Here is a 13,699-nt window from a genome sequence, read left to right as displayed (position 1 = left end):
CGAGCCATGCATCCACGCACGAGAACAAAAATAGGCAGGCGTAGGCTAGGGAAGAGGGTAAACGCTCGTGTTGAATCAAGGGCTTTCCAAGAGAGGTCACCTCACCCTCACCTCACCTCTCAGGCCAAGGCCAAGGAGCGTCAATCACACCACGCAGACATGCCGTCGTCGACCGACCCAGACGCGCGTTACCGCCCAACCTCTCTGAAAAGATTTGACTTCAATTCCCGGCCCCCTTCTTCCTCTCTAGATTTTTCTTACTCTCTCCCTTCTTTATCGTATAATATCGTGACGTGATGGAGTGAGTGATTGACGGGGACAATTGCATGCACGCATCCATGCACGGCGTTCGTAGGGTTGTTCCCCAAATTGACAAATCTGCTGTTTCGCATGCATGCATGCGTGCATGCGCCGTGCGTACGAGCCATGCGTTGTTTACTAGCGGGGGATAGCATCGCTGCCGCCGTACCAAATGTTTTTCTTTTTCTTTAGAAGAATGCCGTACTGGACCTCGATTGATGCTTCCGCGCTGCGCTTGTTTGCTTTGTTTGTTTGTAGCTCCGTATACGTACGTGCGAGGTGCATGTTTGCCTGTATTATGCGCCAGTGTTTTTGTTCAGGAAATGTCAAGGACGACGCAAGAGCCATGCCTTGTTTAGTGCATAGGAATATTAGTCGGGCATGGGAATTTAGGTCGTCAATTTAACTACTTGCTCAAAATGGCGGACCTAAAAACCCGTCCCCGCCTTATATTCATATCCGGAGGGAGTAGTAGGAAATCCCGTTCGTCTTAGTAATGACCCGGCTTACCTGACCATTTCATGTCTACCTGGTTATTTTTTCATATCACATCCTATATAGTATTTAGATATGTGATCTACACTAACATATTTTTCTCAATATGCAAACATTTTACCTCAAATATTTTTTTTTGTGAAAAAAACACTTTCGATCAATTCAACATCTGTCATGGCAGTAGAAAGAACACCAGAAGTAACAAAAATTACATCTTGGTCCGTAGACCACCGAGCGACTACTACAAACACCGGAGCGAGTCGAAGGCGCGCCCCTTCCTCATAGGAGCTGGGCAAAACTTGTTGTAGACTTGTAGTAGGCATTTGGGAAGTCGTCCTGCTATGGCACTGTAACACGAGCGCACCAGAACAACAACCGTTGCAGATAAAAAGAACCATAAATCGAAAGGATCCAACCTACCGACACATAAACGAAGACAAGATCCAAGCACAACCACCAAAGACTAGCACCGACCGAATCCCACTAGATTCGCTGGAGACACATCTCCACACACCCTCTCACTGTGCTAAACACATCGCCGAGCCTGGGACTAGGCAGGGAGAACCTTATTCCACCTTCAAGGAGCGGCCTTTCCTGAGCAGGACACAAACATTCAACCATGCATGCGAAAAGATCTATCTCGACATGCAACCATGCATATGAATAATCTCTATTTTGCTAATCATATTTCATATATCAACTACACTAATTAAAAAAAAAATACTAAATCATATGTATTTTCAATTTATTTCTCATATTATAAATTCATATATTCATGTCCACACAACCAAATGCCATTGAAATACATTGTAACCTATTCCCGCGGCGACCCATGAGATATCATCTAGTTATAAAACAAGTTAACTACTCCCTCCGTTTCTTTTTCTTTTTTGTCTGCATATAAAAGGTTTCTTAAGTCAAACTTCGTAAGTTTGACCAACTATATAAGAAAAAATATCAACATTCCCAATATGAAATCAATATCATTAGATGCATTATGAAATTAATTTTAGTCGAGCATGTGAATATTAGTCGAGCCATGCCTTGTTTACTAGTGGATAGGAATATTAGTCGAGCATGGGAATTTAGGTCGTCAGTTTAACTACTGAAACGCACAATATGACATAGAAAAATATTTAGAAAGTTCATTTGATAATGAACCTAGATATATAATTTTTATGTCAAACAACACTTGTTTAAAATCGTGGACCTAAAAACCCATGCCTGCCTTATATTCCTATATCCAGAGGGAGTAGTAGGAAATCCCGTGCCTGCCTTATGTTAAATATTTTGTCTGTTAAAAATCATATTGTTCCTGCAGTTCCATATAGCCCAAAGTAGTGCGCATATTTCAATCCGAATACGTGACACAATAGCAGGTTGCACTCCAGTTAGCCACGTCCCAAACAACGCATCTATGCTAGCTGGAGGAGTAATGTTAACGACTATATGAATAGTTCGCCAAAGCAACTTCGCGAGAGGGCAATCTATGAAGAGGTGTTGTATCGTTTCGTCTTGATTAGAAAAACAATATTGTGCACTACCTACCCATCGTCGCTTTAGTAAATTATCTTTGGTAAGGATCACCCGCTTGTGGACAAACCACATGAAAATTTTGATTCGCAAGGGCTTTCCAAATATGTATCGATCTTGGGATTGTGCCAGAATTAATGAGATCCAAGTACATAGATTTAACCGAAAACACTCCATTGCCCGTTAACTTCCAGTGAAAGGAGTCTGGTTGGTTTGAGAGTTGAACATCCATCAGCCCCCGCACCAAGTGTAGCTAGGAATTCCAACATTCCCCTACTAAAGACCCTCCTGAACTGGATATGCAACCACTCATATGAAAATCTTCTATTTTGCTGATCATATTTCATAATTTTACAACTACACTAATTAAAAAAAACCGAATCATATGTATTTTTCAATTTCATTTCTCATATTATTACTTCATATATTCATGTCCACAGAACGAAATGTCATTCAAATATATTGTAACCAATTCCCACGGCGACCCATGAGATATCGTTAGTTATCAATCAAGTTAACTATACAACACAATTTAGCAACTGCAATGTATAATAATCCTGCTGAGAGAGCAAATAAAATGATTACACTTTCCTCACACTATACCGTATGTCTCTATACGCTTGTTATATCATCAACTTTTAAGTTCCCAAGACCACGAAAAATAAACAGAGTAAGTAATAACATTTTGACTCATTGTTCTATTTTCTCCCTTCTAAAAATACGTCTTTTAGAGAGATACACTCAATGTTTGACCATTAATTAACTAGAGAAGACTTAAGTTGGTACTAGAGAAGACTTAAGTTGGTACTAGAGAAGACTTAAGTTGGTTTGATTTAAATGATACCCCTAATGTTGGGATTAAATATTGTTTGAAGATATAATTTTCTATGATATTATACATAAATCCTCAACTGATAAGTAATTGTCAAAGTTGCACACTAGATAATGTGTGAAGTCCAAAAAAATCTTCTATTTCGAGACAAAGGGAGGTAATACTCTCGGCAATGTCATACATGCTATACTCATCCATTGCAAGGCCTCCTTTTTTCTGTTTCTTTCTTTGGGCTTGTTGAGCTGTGCCCTCATCATTAACCCTGGTACCTTGTGTCGTGCTTGTGTGTGTGTGTTGGACCTCCGCGCCTTGGGCGTGCTGTGGCTGAACTCGTGTGTTTGTTTGTGGCTTGGGCGGTATGCTTTTATATATAAAGCGGGGCGAAAGCCTTTTTTGATAATTAATGTATAGTGTAGTATAGAGGCCTAAGCTAAAGTTTTGGCCAGCAATTTATGCGACACAAAGATGATGCCACTGGAGTCGATCCAACAGCACATCATGCTTGTGGTTTATAAATACTGATGAAATATTAACAAAAGTTGTATGGTCGATTCAAACTTTGACACATACGACTATATTTTCCGATGCATTTCAATTGGTCAAGGTACTAAAATTACTTCCTTCGTCCGGGTTCAATTGCAAGTTTTTACTATACTTCCCTGCCAAAAAAAAAGTTTGACCATACATTTTCATAACAAAATATAATTTATATGTAGCAAAAATAGTACCGTTGAAAACTTCTTTTGAACGTGAATCCAACAATATAATTCTTATGGCATGTCACTTATATTTTGCCAATTAAATCTACGGTGAAAGCAACTAAACTACAGCTAGGATTCATCACCACGTTGGTCCAACTAAACCACAACTAACACACTGGGGAAAGCATCATACTCTCCTGTCCGAGTATAATCTTTTTCGGTTGTTTACGACAAGGCTTTGACCAACAATTATGTTTTGGTATGGAGGTGATACAATAGTATCATAAGTAAAAATGTATACGATTCAATGGCATCATTTTTGTGACACATAAACTACACAATAATTGAGTAACTGCGATTGTTTTCCCTTTTAGACCGCAATAGAGTAATTGTTGGTTAACGGCTTGTCTTAACCAATCAAAATATGCATTATGCATCGGGGGTGGAGGGACTATATTATTGACTGATCCATCAATATGGCGGTGAAAGTATAGTGCATTCAACTTGGCAGACATATGATCAAACATACTACTCCAAAAACTCCTTTTGTTGATTGATCACCTTTACTGATTCGCTTTAGCTCATGAACTGGAAATCCAGCCAGATTTGCACCAATGATATCCAGACCAGGGAAGGTATCGATTCCAACCTAGCAGCTAGCTAGGAGATAGAAGTAGCTAGCACAGAGCAAGACTGGCAGATCCATCATAATACATGCTTGCATGGTCCATACGTACAATACACACGCATATATGTAAGATAAGCATCTCAGCTTTACACCTGTCTTGTGGCATAACAAAAAGATGAGACCTTTCTTAACCTAGCAGCTCTGTCTCATCAGGCAGCATGCACGCATACATACACACACTCTTCAAGCTTGATCGTGTGTGTTGTGCACCAGAAGCAAGCCCTTTAGGCAGGCAGGCAAGCTAACCAGCTTGTTGCATGCTCCTGCCTGCCTTTGATAAAGCCTATCTATCTCACTATCCATCTCTCTACCACGCACGCACACTTGCACGCACCCATGTCTCTCCCTCCCCGGCCCCTTTTGCACTTTGTTCCTAGATCAACGGTGGTCTCGTCTTATTCTTTAATTCCCCAGCTGCCTGCCTCTTTTGCTTTCTCAGCTCCTAGCTCTGGTTCCCTCCTCCTCCTCCGCTTCGTACGTTACGTGCATATGGAGCGGGAGTCACACGAGTATGCATCTGATTAATCTCTAGATCAACGTCACATATAGCTAGCTAGCTACGCATATCTTCCGTTGCCGGCCGGTCGACAAATCGACGGCGGCCTTACATTCTTCCTAGGGTGAAGTCCAGGTTCGGTTTCTTGGCGCCGACGACCAGCTCCGACAATCGGAACGGAGCCGACATCAGGTCGGCGGCATCGTCGGCGACGACGTTGGGGCACTGCGATTGCACGTCCTGCGAGTGCAAAGGAGAAGGAACATCAGATTAAATAGATTGCGATCTGTATATCATAACAGGAAATGCATGCTGCCGACACTTTGCACACAGGGAGCCGTCGGAAAGATGCATGCATGCGGGAAATGGAAGGAGGAATGATCGCCACTGCACTAACTAAGGCAAAGCATATCATGGCCATTGCCGATGAGGTATTGGAGGTGGTAATGATGATCGCTCCCTTGGGGAAAAAAAGGCGAGTACGAACCTCAAAGGATTTGATGTCGCCTGGGTTGGCATCTGATCTTGATTTCCCGTGGAACGACCAGGCCCCTCTGCTGCACCAGCAAAAGGAAGGAAAGACAAAGGAAGGAATTGAATTAAGTATCAACTTCTTTTCTGTATATCATGGGCTGATGAAAGAATCAAATGCCGGCCTATCTATCTATGATCTATCTACACATCTTTTCTTCAGTGGGAGTCCATTTGCATGCAACACGGGAGAGGCGGGAAAAGGCGCAGGGAACAAAGCGCGCAACTCTAACTTTTCACTGTTAAGATGCTGTCAATGGCGAGCAGCTCGCTTTATCAGAGGGGTTAATGGGGGGTAAAAAGCTGTGTAATTAGCTATAGCTTGGTGCTTGCCGCGTTATTTACTCACCCATGTGGTACGGCACACTGATCAATGCTTGCTTACACCACATGTGTGTGCACATGCACATACATATCATATGTTCTCCGGTCATTATCTAAATAAACATGTACACCATTCACTCCTCTCCTACATGGCTATACAGTTTTTTTAGGGTTACATGGCTATACAGTTGGCCGTGCAGAGTCCTAAGTACCACAGTACGTGTGTATGTATATGGTACATGGACGGCTGGATGCTTGTATGCGATTGTATATACATACAGATATGTGTAGAAGAGCTAGCTACGCCTGGTCACGCAAGAGAGATTAATTGTGTATAGCACTATATATATATGTCATGTTGCTTCTGATGTAACTTCTGGTCAAGATTCCATGGTAGTGCTACTATATTGCCTCCTTAATTAATTGTAGTCGTGGAAAGTGTATATGTGTGTGCACTTTTTCTGCCTATGGCTAGATGGATATGTTTAATGAAAGAGCTTAATGTATAATATATTCAAGAGATGATTGCACCATCATGGGGAGCAGATGGAACAAAGGTAGAGCCCTGGTGCTTTTTGTGAGCACTTGGAGGTGGTTGATATGGTAGGAACAAAGAAAATGAGACAAAGGAATAAGAGTTTGTTTTGCGTAAAGCAGGCACTAGCTAGACTGCGGTTTGAACCTTAAAGCACCCTCTTCAGATCAACTATATCATTCTAAATGCATAATCTATCAATTAATCATGTATGTAATGTGACAGTTGATTCTTGACGAATACCTGTAGACATCATCATGCATGAGATGAAGAGCCCAAACATGCATGTGTGCTACTACTACAGCATGTAGTACGCGTGTATTTAAGCGTACTTTGTTGCTTTAGCGCTCTACACAGGAAATTACCAGCAGCTTTTGACCTGTAAGGACTCTGGAGTTATATCGATCTGCAAAGCAGTTTTTCTGTCTCACAAGAATGTTTAGCTAGACTTATAGCTAGCTGTACCCCGCTCTGTCATTTCGCCTGAAATAGCAGAAAAGACGGAGCCCAGCAGTGTGGAGTAATTCTGAAGTGCATGCTATTGCTAGCTAGCTAGCTACTGATATCCATTAATAGCCCACCAGCTAGGAATATTTAGTTTGACATGGATCAATCCATAATTGTAGCAAGGGAAGGGGCCCATATATCATTCTACATAAATCTACAAATTCAAACCGAGATCATCACCGGTGCACTGAACACTGAGGGAATTATATTAGTGTAGGATTTGGTACTGTGTGTGTTCTCTCATGTGATATAGCAGCATGCATCCACCAGAATACAAAACGAGGAGTACCAACAAAGAAGCTAGCTAGCAATGGCGTTGTTACCTCGAGTTGTTGCTCCATAGAGCGCACATGTTGGATCCATGCTCGTTCCCGTCAAGATTTGATTGCTGGACTGAAGACTCAGACCCGCTGGTGTTGGCGATGTCGAAGGAGCTGTCGTCAGGGATGTCGATGATTGTCTTGGCTTGTCCTGCAAAATAAATATTCTACTCACTGCTAATCCAATGCTATGTCGATCTGTGTCTGTCACTGGGATACCGAGACGCCAGTGACACTTGTACAATATACACTGATCATACCGTAGGATGAGGCAGCAGCTGGTTTGTGGTCAGTGGTCTTGATGGTCCGGTACATCTGCAAGACAGTCAACTGATGAATACCCGCTGATACGAACCAGGAAGCATACACAGCAAGTATAGCTGACTAAATAAAGCTACTCCCTCGGTCCGTGAATAAGTGTACTTCTAGCTTTTGTCTTAGATCAACTTTGACCAACTTTATAAAAAAAAGTACTAGCATTTATGACACTAAATTAATATTACTAGATCTATTTTGAAATGTACTTCCATAATATATCAATTTAATGTCATACATGTTATTACTCTTTTGTATATAATTGGTCAAAATTTCAAAACTTTGACTTAAGACAAAAGCTAGAAATACACTTATTCACGGAGTGAGGGAGTAGTAACTAGGATGAGCAGTGTAGTAGAAGTATTAAAGTCAAAGGTGTGTAGTGGTGGTCTACGAGACGGATCAATAAATACGGGTGGCAGGGGCGGGCAGCGGCATATATGCACAATTGGGGCATTGATGGCGCGATCAGCTAGTAGCTTGTGTGCAGGCAGAGAAGCCCTTAATTATTGAGAAATGATGCAGGGTTGTACTTGCCGGGCCGTCTGCTCTTGGGCAGCACAGCATGCATGGATGTGTATCATATTCATATTCATATCAATGGATGTGTGCGCGCTCCTGTGTGCACATGTGTCCACTGTGTCATCCATCCACCGTTCCCTCTCCGGTGACTGTGTGTGACGTTCCTCTTTTTAATGGCACGCATTTGCTTCCCGTTGCATGCTTATCTTTGTGCTGCTCAGCTGCTGATCTCGGGTTTTTATTGAAAAGCTGCCCTCCTCCCCTCTCCTCACCACGTCGTGGTAAAGCTAGAGGGAGACAGGGATAGAGATAGAGGGAGGAGGTACGAGCAAGAGGGGGAATTTACTGCTCAGAAAGTGAACTGTAGAATGACTATTCTTACATGCATGACCGACCGAAGATGCATCAAACATTTAAAACTAATACTAGTACTACTATATATTGTTCCGGCAGCAAGAAATGATGAGTTAAAGGTCGCGTGGTGCACGTAGAATTCTCTTGCAAATCAATTAGGTGTGTTATGCATACATCAAGGAGTATCTGAAGTGGTAGTAGATCTACACGTACGTTGAGGAGAGCTAGCACAAGTGATCAAAGCTTAATTAAATAGTATAACCAATGAGCTAACCATGGACTTTATGTAGTTAAAGAAGATCTCCTCACCTGCAAGTGAGACTTGACATGGGCCAAGGTTAGATCCTTCACGTCCATTAGCTCAAGAACCGACTTGGGCGTTGCTCCTGCACAATCGCAAGAGAGGAAGGATAAGAAACAGTACACAATAATTCCTTCACCAACATATATAGAGCTTAGCCTGTACTATGCCAATACGCCCATGCATCCTTGTCTAGTTCTTTTGAATGCCAGCACAAGAAATGCAAGATTCGATCAACAGGATTGCCTACTTTGCTAGCTAGAAGAAAAAGAATCATCTAACGGCTGCTAACGAGCAAGAAAATTCAGGAGAAGAAGAAAACGAACACTTGAACGCGCGAGAAGCAGTTAGCAGTACATACTCTCGTGGCCTCCGAGCAGTTCGACGGCGTGGACGAACCGCGCGTGCAGCGACGTGGTCCACCGCATCCTGGGCGCACGGGAGTTCCGCTTGGCCGGCGGCGCCGCCAGCCGCAGCGCGCCGACCTTGCCGGGCGACCTCGGCCCGCCTGCCGCGCCGCCGATCGCGTCGTAGCAATGCTGGTGGTGGTAGTTGTGGTGGTGGAGCTGGCTCTGGAGGAAGGGGAGCGACTGCGAGGTGTTGTACACGGGGATGCCCCGGATGGGCTTCATCGCTGCCAGGTCCTGCACCTCGTGGAGGATGGGTTGGGTGTGCTGCAAGAACTGCAGCCCGCCCAGGTGGCCATCGGCTGCGCCGTAGTGCGCTGCATGGAAGCCGCCGCCGGCAGCTGCCGGCACCGAGGGGTGTGTCCTGGCGATGGACGGAGGTGCGAAGGTAGCTCCCGCTGATGCTGCCGTGGTCGCGGCGGCGGCGGCGGCGGCGGTGGTGTCGAGAGCCCTCTTCCAAAACCCTAGGTCCATTGGCTTGGTGGCAGGGGGCGGACTGATTTGGAGCTGGAGCTGCAGGTCCGGGTGCGACGGGAACAGCTCCATTGATCCCTCTCGCAACTGGCGAAGAGCAAGTGGTGTGATATCCGCTGCCGCTGTGGACTTGTGGCTACCTAGAGAGATCGACAGAGTTGGCCAAAGGTTGCTGGTTGGGCTAGGGCGGAATTGAGGTGCGGAACTTGGAAGATTTCTTGCTGGGAGAGAGGAGGGGGGAGGGGAGGAGCTGAGGGATGGGAGGAGGAGAGAGAGCTGGGGACTTGGAATGGTGAAGGACAGGAGTGTCTGTTTGGATGTGTTGTGTGAAAAAGAGGCGAGTGTAACTTGTTGCTTGGAGGTGGCCGGCCTAGGATGGAAGATATAGATTGGTCTTTTCGTCCATACACCATGCGCCCCCTTTCACTTTCGTTCCTCGCGTTTTTTCTCCTTCTTTATCTCCTCCCCTTTTTATTCCTCGCAGTCTCTCTCTCTTATGGGTGTTTGGTGGCAGATTGCAGTGGGAAAATGACACTTTTGATTGGGATGTATGCTCGCGGGAAGGCAAGAAGTGAGGTATTATTCCCTTATCGGGCTTTATGCCCATTCTTCATCCTCACGTGAATTATACGCAGGAGTACATGCAGTTCAGGTTGGTGTTCTTATGGACAGACTACATCCTAGTTCGGAATTCCAGAATTTTCCCGGTTCGTCATGTAGGGGTACAAAATAGAAGATTTACTGGCTGGGTTTTACATTTAATTGTTTCCAAGTGACGCCTGAACAATAAATTGGGAGGCAACCTTGTTTGGGAATCACATTTATTTTTCGGATTTGCTAAATCTCATCTAAATGAGGTATAATTATGTCACATCTAAGTCCATCACCACAGGATCAAACTTGCTGCAAAATCGAGAAAAAAACTTGCTGCAAAATTGGTGCAACGGTCCCTCACGCTCGTTTACTTATCCGAGAGTTGTCGCTCACGCTCTATGTGTATGTCCGATGTGTTCGTTTCTCGGTTGTGTGTGTTTAAGTTGTCGTTCCTGGGCCAGGGCCAATGGCGAAAAATAGTTGCTCTTCTGTCTGTACATTCTTGTGGGCCGGATTACCTGTGTGCTTTTCATTGTCTCATGGTTTTGCTTCTTTTTTTTTCTGTGTCTATATATGCATATTAGCTACTGCGATTAGAAATTTTTGTTCAAGTATGTCTCCATACTCGTAGATTTTTGTCTTTTTGTTATTATATGTGTCTATACATGTGGAGTAAAATTTCCTCAACCATGCTTAGTGCGATTGAAGATAAGCTAATGTTGTATTTTTGAGTGACGGGGGGAGTTTTTTTAGATAGCAAGTCATTATTTTAGGTTGCTAGACATTTTTCGTTTTGCTGTGAAAGTATGAATTAGATTTCTTATTTTTATTTATTTTTTGTTCCTGTATACAAATGTTCAAGTAGATAGAATCCAGTGATGGAATTTTGTCAAAAATAACATTCCTCTTTTCTTGTTTTTTATGTTTACCCTAGTAGAGTGAATGTGTCCGTTTATTTCTTTTTCTTTTTTTGTTCTTCTCCTTTTCATTTTCCATTTTCCATTTTTCAATTCATGATATTTAAGTATGTGAACACCTTTTTGAAGTGTGCGAACAGTTATTAAAATTCATGATTTTTTTATTTATTTTTTCAACACTTTTTTTGAATTTGTGCTTTTTTAATTCATGAACATGTTAAAAATATTTGAACAAATTTCAAATCAGGTTTGGTAAATCTCATCTAGATGAGATTTAACAATGTCTCATCTAAGTTGTGGCTTGTCCAATCAATTCGTTGTATTCTTTGCACAAACTTGATCCCACTATGTTCTTGTCGGGCGCATCCCATGGGCGCGCATACCGCGTTGTCGCAATATCCAATTGTTTTATCAGGCCTATTTTTGTTTAGTCTCTGTTTTGTTTTTATGGGATTTTTTTGTCATTTGTTATTGGCCTACTTTGTAAAATCGAAAGAGACAGGGTGCTTTGTTCGCTACCTCTTTTATCGCCTCCATTTTGTGACTGCGTTTTCTGTCCCCATTCCTTCTCTCTTCATTTCCCCTTTCTCTTCCACTAGAGCGACGCCTTTCTTTTGTGCAACCCTTTTTTGTGGGACCTTTTTTCTTGCCCGAGTTAGAGCTCCACCATCTACTTGCAACTCAGGCAAACCTTTTTTCTATGCCTGAGTTGTAAGACCACTATTAACTTGCAAGTGGGCTCAACATTTTATTTGTCTCTAGTTGCAATTTTACTCTCAACTCGCAATTGGACTCAATATTTGTTTGTATCACAACTGAACCCAACACTTCTTTACATTAGTTGCAAGTCCACACTTAACTTACAACTGGGTCTGACTTTTCCCCCTCAGTTGCAAGTCCACCATTGACTCGCAACTAGGAGCTTTTTTTGTCCAAGTTACAAGTTATCCGTCATCTCGCAACTGAGTCTGCCCCATTTTTTATCCCTATCGCAAGACAACCATACTCACAATTGGGCTCTTGATCTTTTTTTTGCCGCGATTGCAAGTCAACCAACGACTCACAACTAGGTCCGACCCACTTTTTGTCCAAGTTGCAAGTCCACCATTGACATGCAACTAGGCCCTTGATCCTTTTTCCCCAGTTGTAAGTACATCCTTGACTCACAACTAGGTCTGAATTTTTTCTCTCCAGATGCAAGTCCACCCTCGACATGCAACTGGGCTCGATGTTTCTTTTGTATCATAACTGGGTCCGACTCTTATTTTTTTGCATTAGTGCAAGTGCACCCTTAACTTGCAACTGGGCCTGACTTTATTTCGCCTCAATTGCAAGTTCACCTTCAACTCGCAACTTTTAGGCACTGACTATTTTTTGGCCCAGTCGCAAGTCAACCATTAAGTCACAACTAGCCACCCCTATTTATCCTACTTGCAAGACAACCATTGACTCACAACTAGGCTTTTGATCTTTTTTTGCCGTAGTTGCAAGTCAACCTACAACTCGCAATTGGGCATGACCCTTTGTTGTCGTCATAGTTACAAATCCATCATTGTCATGCAACTGAGTCATTGATCTTTTTTTGCCCCAGTTACAAATCCACCCTGGACTCGCAACTGGGCCCGGTCGAAAGGATGTGGATTTCGCCTGGGGGTGAATATGCGCTTTAAAATCATTACGGTTTAGGCTTGAACGAATGAGGAATAAACTAGTGTTTAATTTGTCAACACAAAACCTAAATATACTAGGCTCAACTATGTGCACCAACAACTTATGCTAAGCAAGACAAACGACTAAGTGATAGCAAGATATATAACTTCAAGCGCGAAGGGTATCACAAAGTGTATAACAAAAGAACTTGCCTAAGATATAACCAAGGCACGCGGAGACGACGATGTATCCCAAAGTTCACACCCTTGCAGATGCCAATCTCCGTTAGAGCGGTGTGGAGACACAATGCTCCCCAAAATGCTACTAGGGTCACCGTATTCTCCTCACGCCCTCGCACAATGCAAGGTGTCGTGATTTCACTAAGGGATCCTTGAGGGAGGTCACCGAACCCATACAATTGGAGACCCTTGGAGTGGTCATCGAACCCGTACAAATTGCTCAGGGCAATCTCCACAAGTTAATTGGAGACCCCGAAGCTTACACGGAGCTTTACACCACAATGATTGTGCTCCGCGACATCACCAACCGTCTTGGGTGCACAAGCACCCAAGAGGCAGAAGCTCTAGGGTGTCCAAGCACCCAAGAGTAATAAGCTTCTCAACTTTCACTTCCACTTATCAACATGGAGAACTCAAATCGATGCAACTAATGCAATGGCAAGAACACGTGAAGTGCTCAAGTCCCACACTCTCAAATCCCACCAAACCAACGTAAGCTATGGAGGAATATGAGAGGAAGAACAAGGAGAACACTCAAGAACTCCAAGATCTAGATCCACAAGGTTCCCCTCTCTCAGAGAAGAGATGGATTGGTGGAGAGTGTAGATCTAGATCTTCTCTCTCTTTTCCCTCAAAAAGATGCAAGAATCATGAGAGAAATAAA

At 43.2% G+C, this 13,699-nt stretch overlaps 1 protein-coding gene across 3 annotated transcripts; it reads right to left on the bottom strand.

Annotated features, from left to right (window-relative positions):
- Nucleotides 1–4,555: 4,555 nt before the first annotated feature.
- On the bottom strand, nt 4,556–10,058 carry LOC123145163 (probable transcription factor KAN2). Of its 3 annotated transcripts, none has more exons than XM_044564500.1 (6): nt 9,116–10,056; nt 8,763–8,839; nt 7,523–7,577; nt 7,266–7,413; nt 5,533–5,599; nt 4,556–5,285 (listed from the first exon to the last, which is right to left on the bottom strand). In XM_044564500.1, exons 1-6 carry the CDS (start codon nt 9,705–9,707, stop codon nt 5,154–5,156), a joined length of 1,071 nt encoding a protein of 356 aa, XP_044420435.1. In that variant the 5' UTR covers nt 9,708–10,056; the 3' UTR covers nt 4,556–5,153. The 3 variants fall into 3 exon arrangements, with proteins under 3 accessions (XP_044420435.1, XP_044420434.1, XP_044420436.1); XM_044564499.1 differs by having other exon boundaries at nt 5,533–5,602; nt 9,116–10,052; XM_044564501.1 differs by lacking the exon at nt 5,533–5,599 and having other exon boundaries at nt 9,116–10,058.
- Nucleotides 10,059–13,699: the final 3,641 nt, after the last annotated feature.

Source organism: Triticum aestivum, chromosome 6D, assembly GCF_018294505.1.
Source record: "Triticum aestivum cultivar Chinese Spring chromosome 6D, IWGSC CS RefSeq v2.1, whole genome shotgun sequence".
Lineage (NCBI taxonomy): Eukaryota > Viridiplantae > Streptophyta > Magnoliopsida > Poales > Poaceae > Triticum > Triticum aestivum.
Note: the sequence above shows the minus strand (reverse complement) of the source record. Positions and strands in the feature narration are given on the sequence as shown.

Bases quoted from the DNA above. Each gene is read 5' to 3' on its own strand.
- LOC123145163 (XM_044564499.1), bottom strand. From the start codon at position 9,707: ATGGAGCTGTTCCCGTCGCACCCGGACCTGCAGCTCCAGCTCCAAATC. The intron at 5,603-7,265 runs GTAACAACGCCA...TTGCTGGTGCAG, and splicing joins CTATGGAGCAACAACTCGAG to CAGAGGGGCCTGGTCGTTCC. The intron at 5,286-5,532 runs GTTCGTACTCGC...TTGCACTCGCAG, and splicing joins GCGACATCAAATCCTTTGAG to GACGTGCAATCGCAGTGCCC.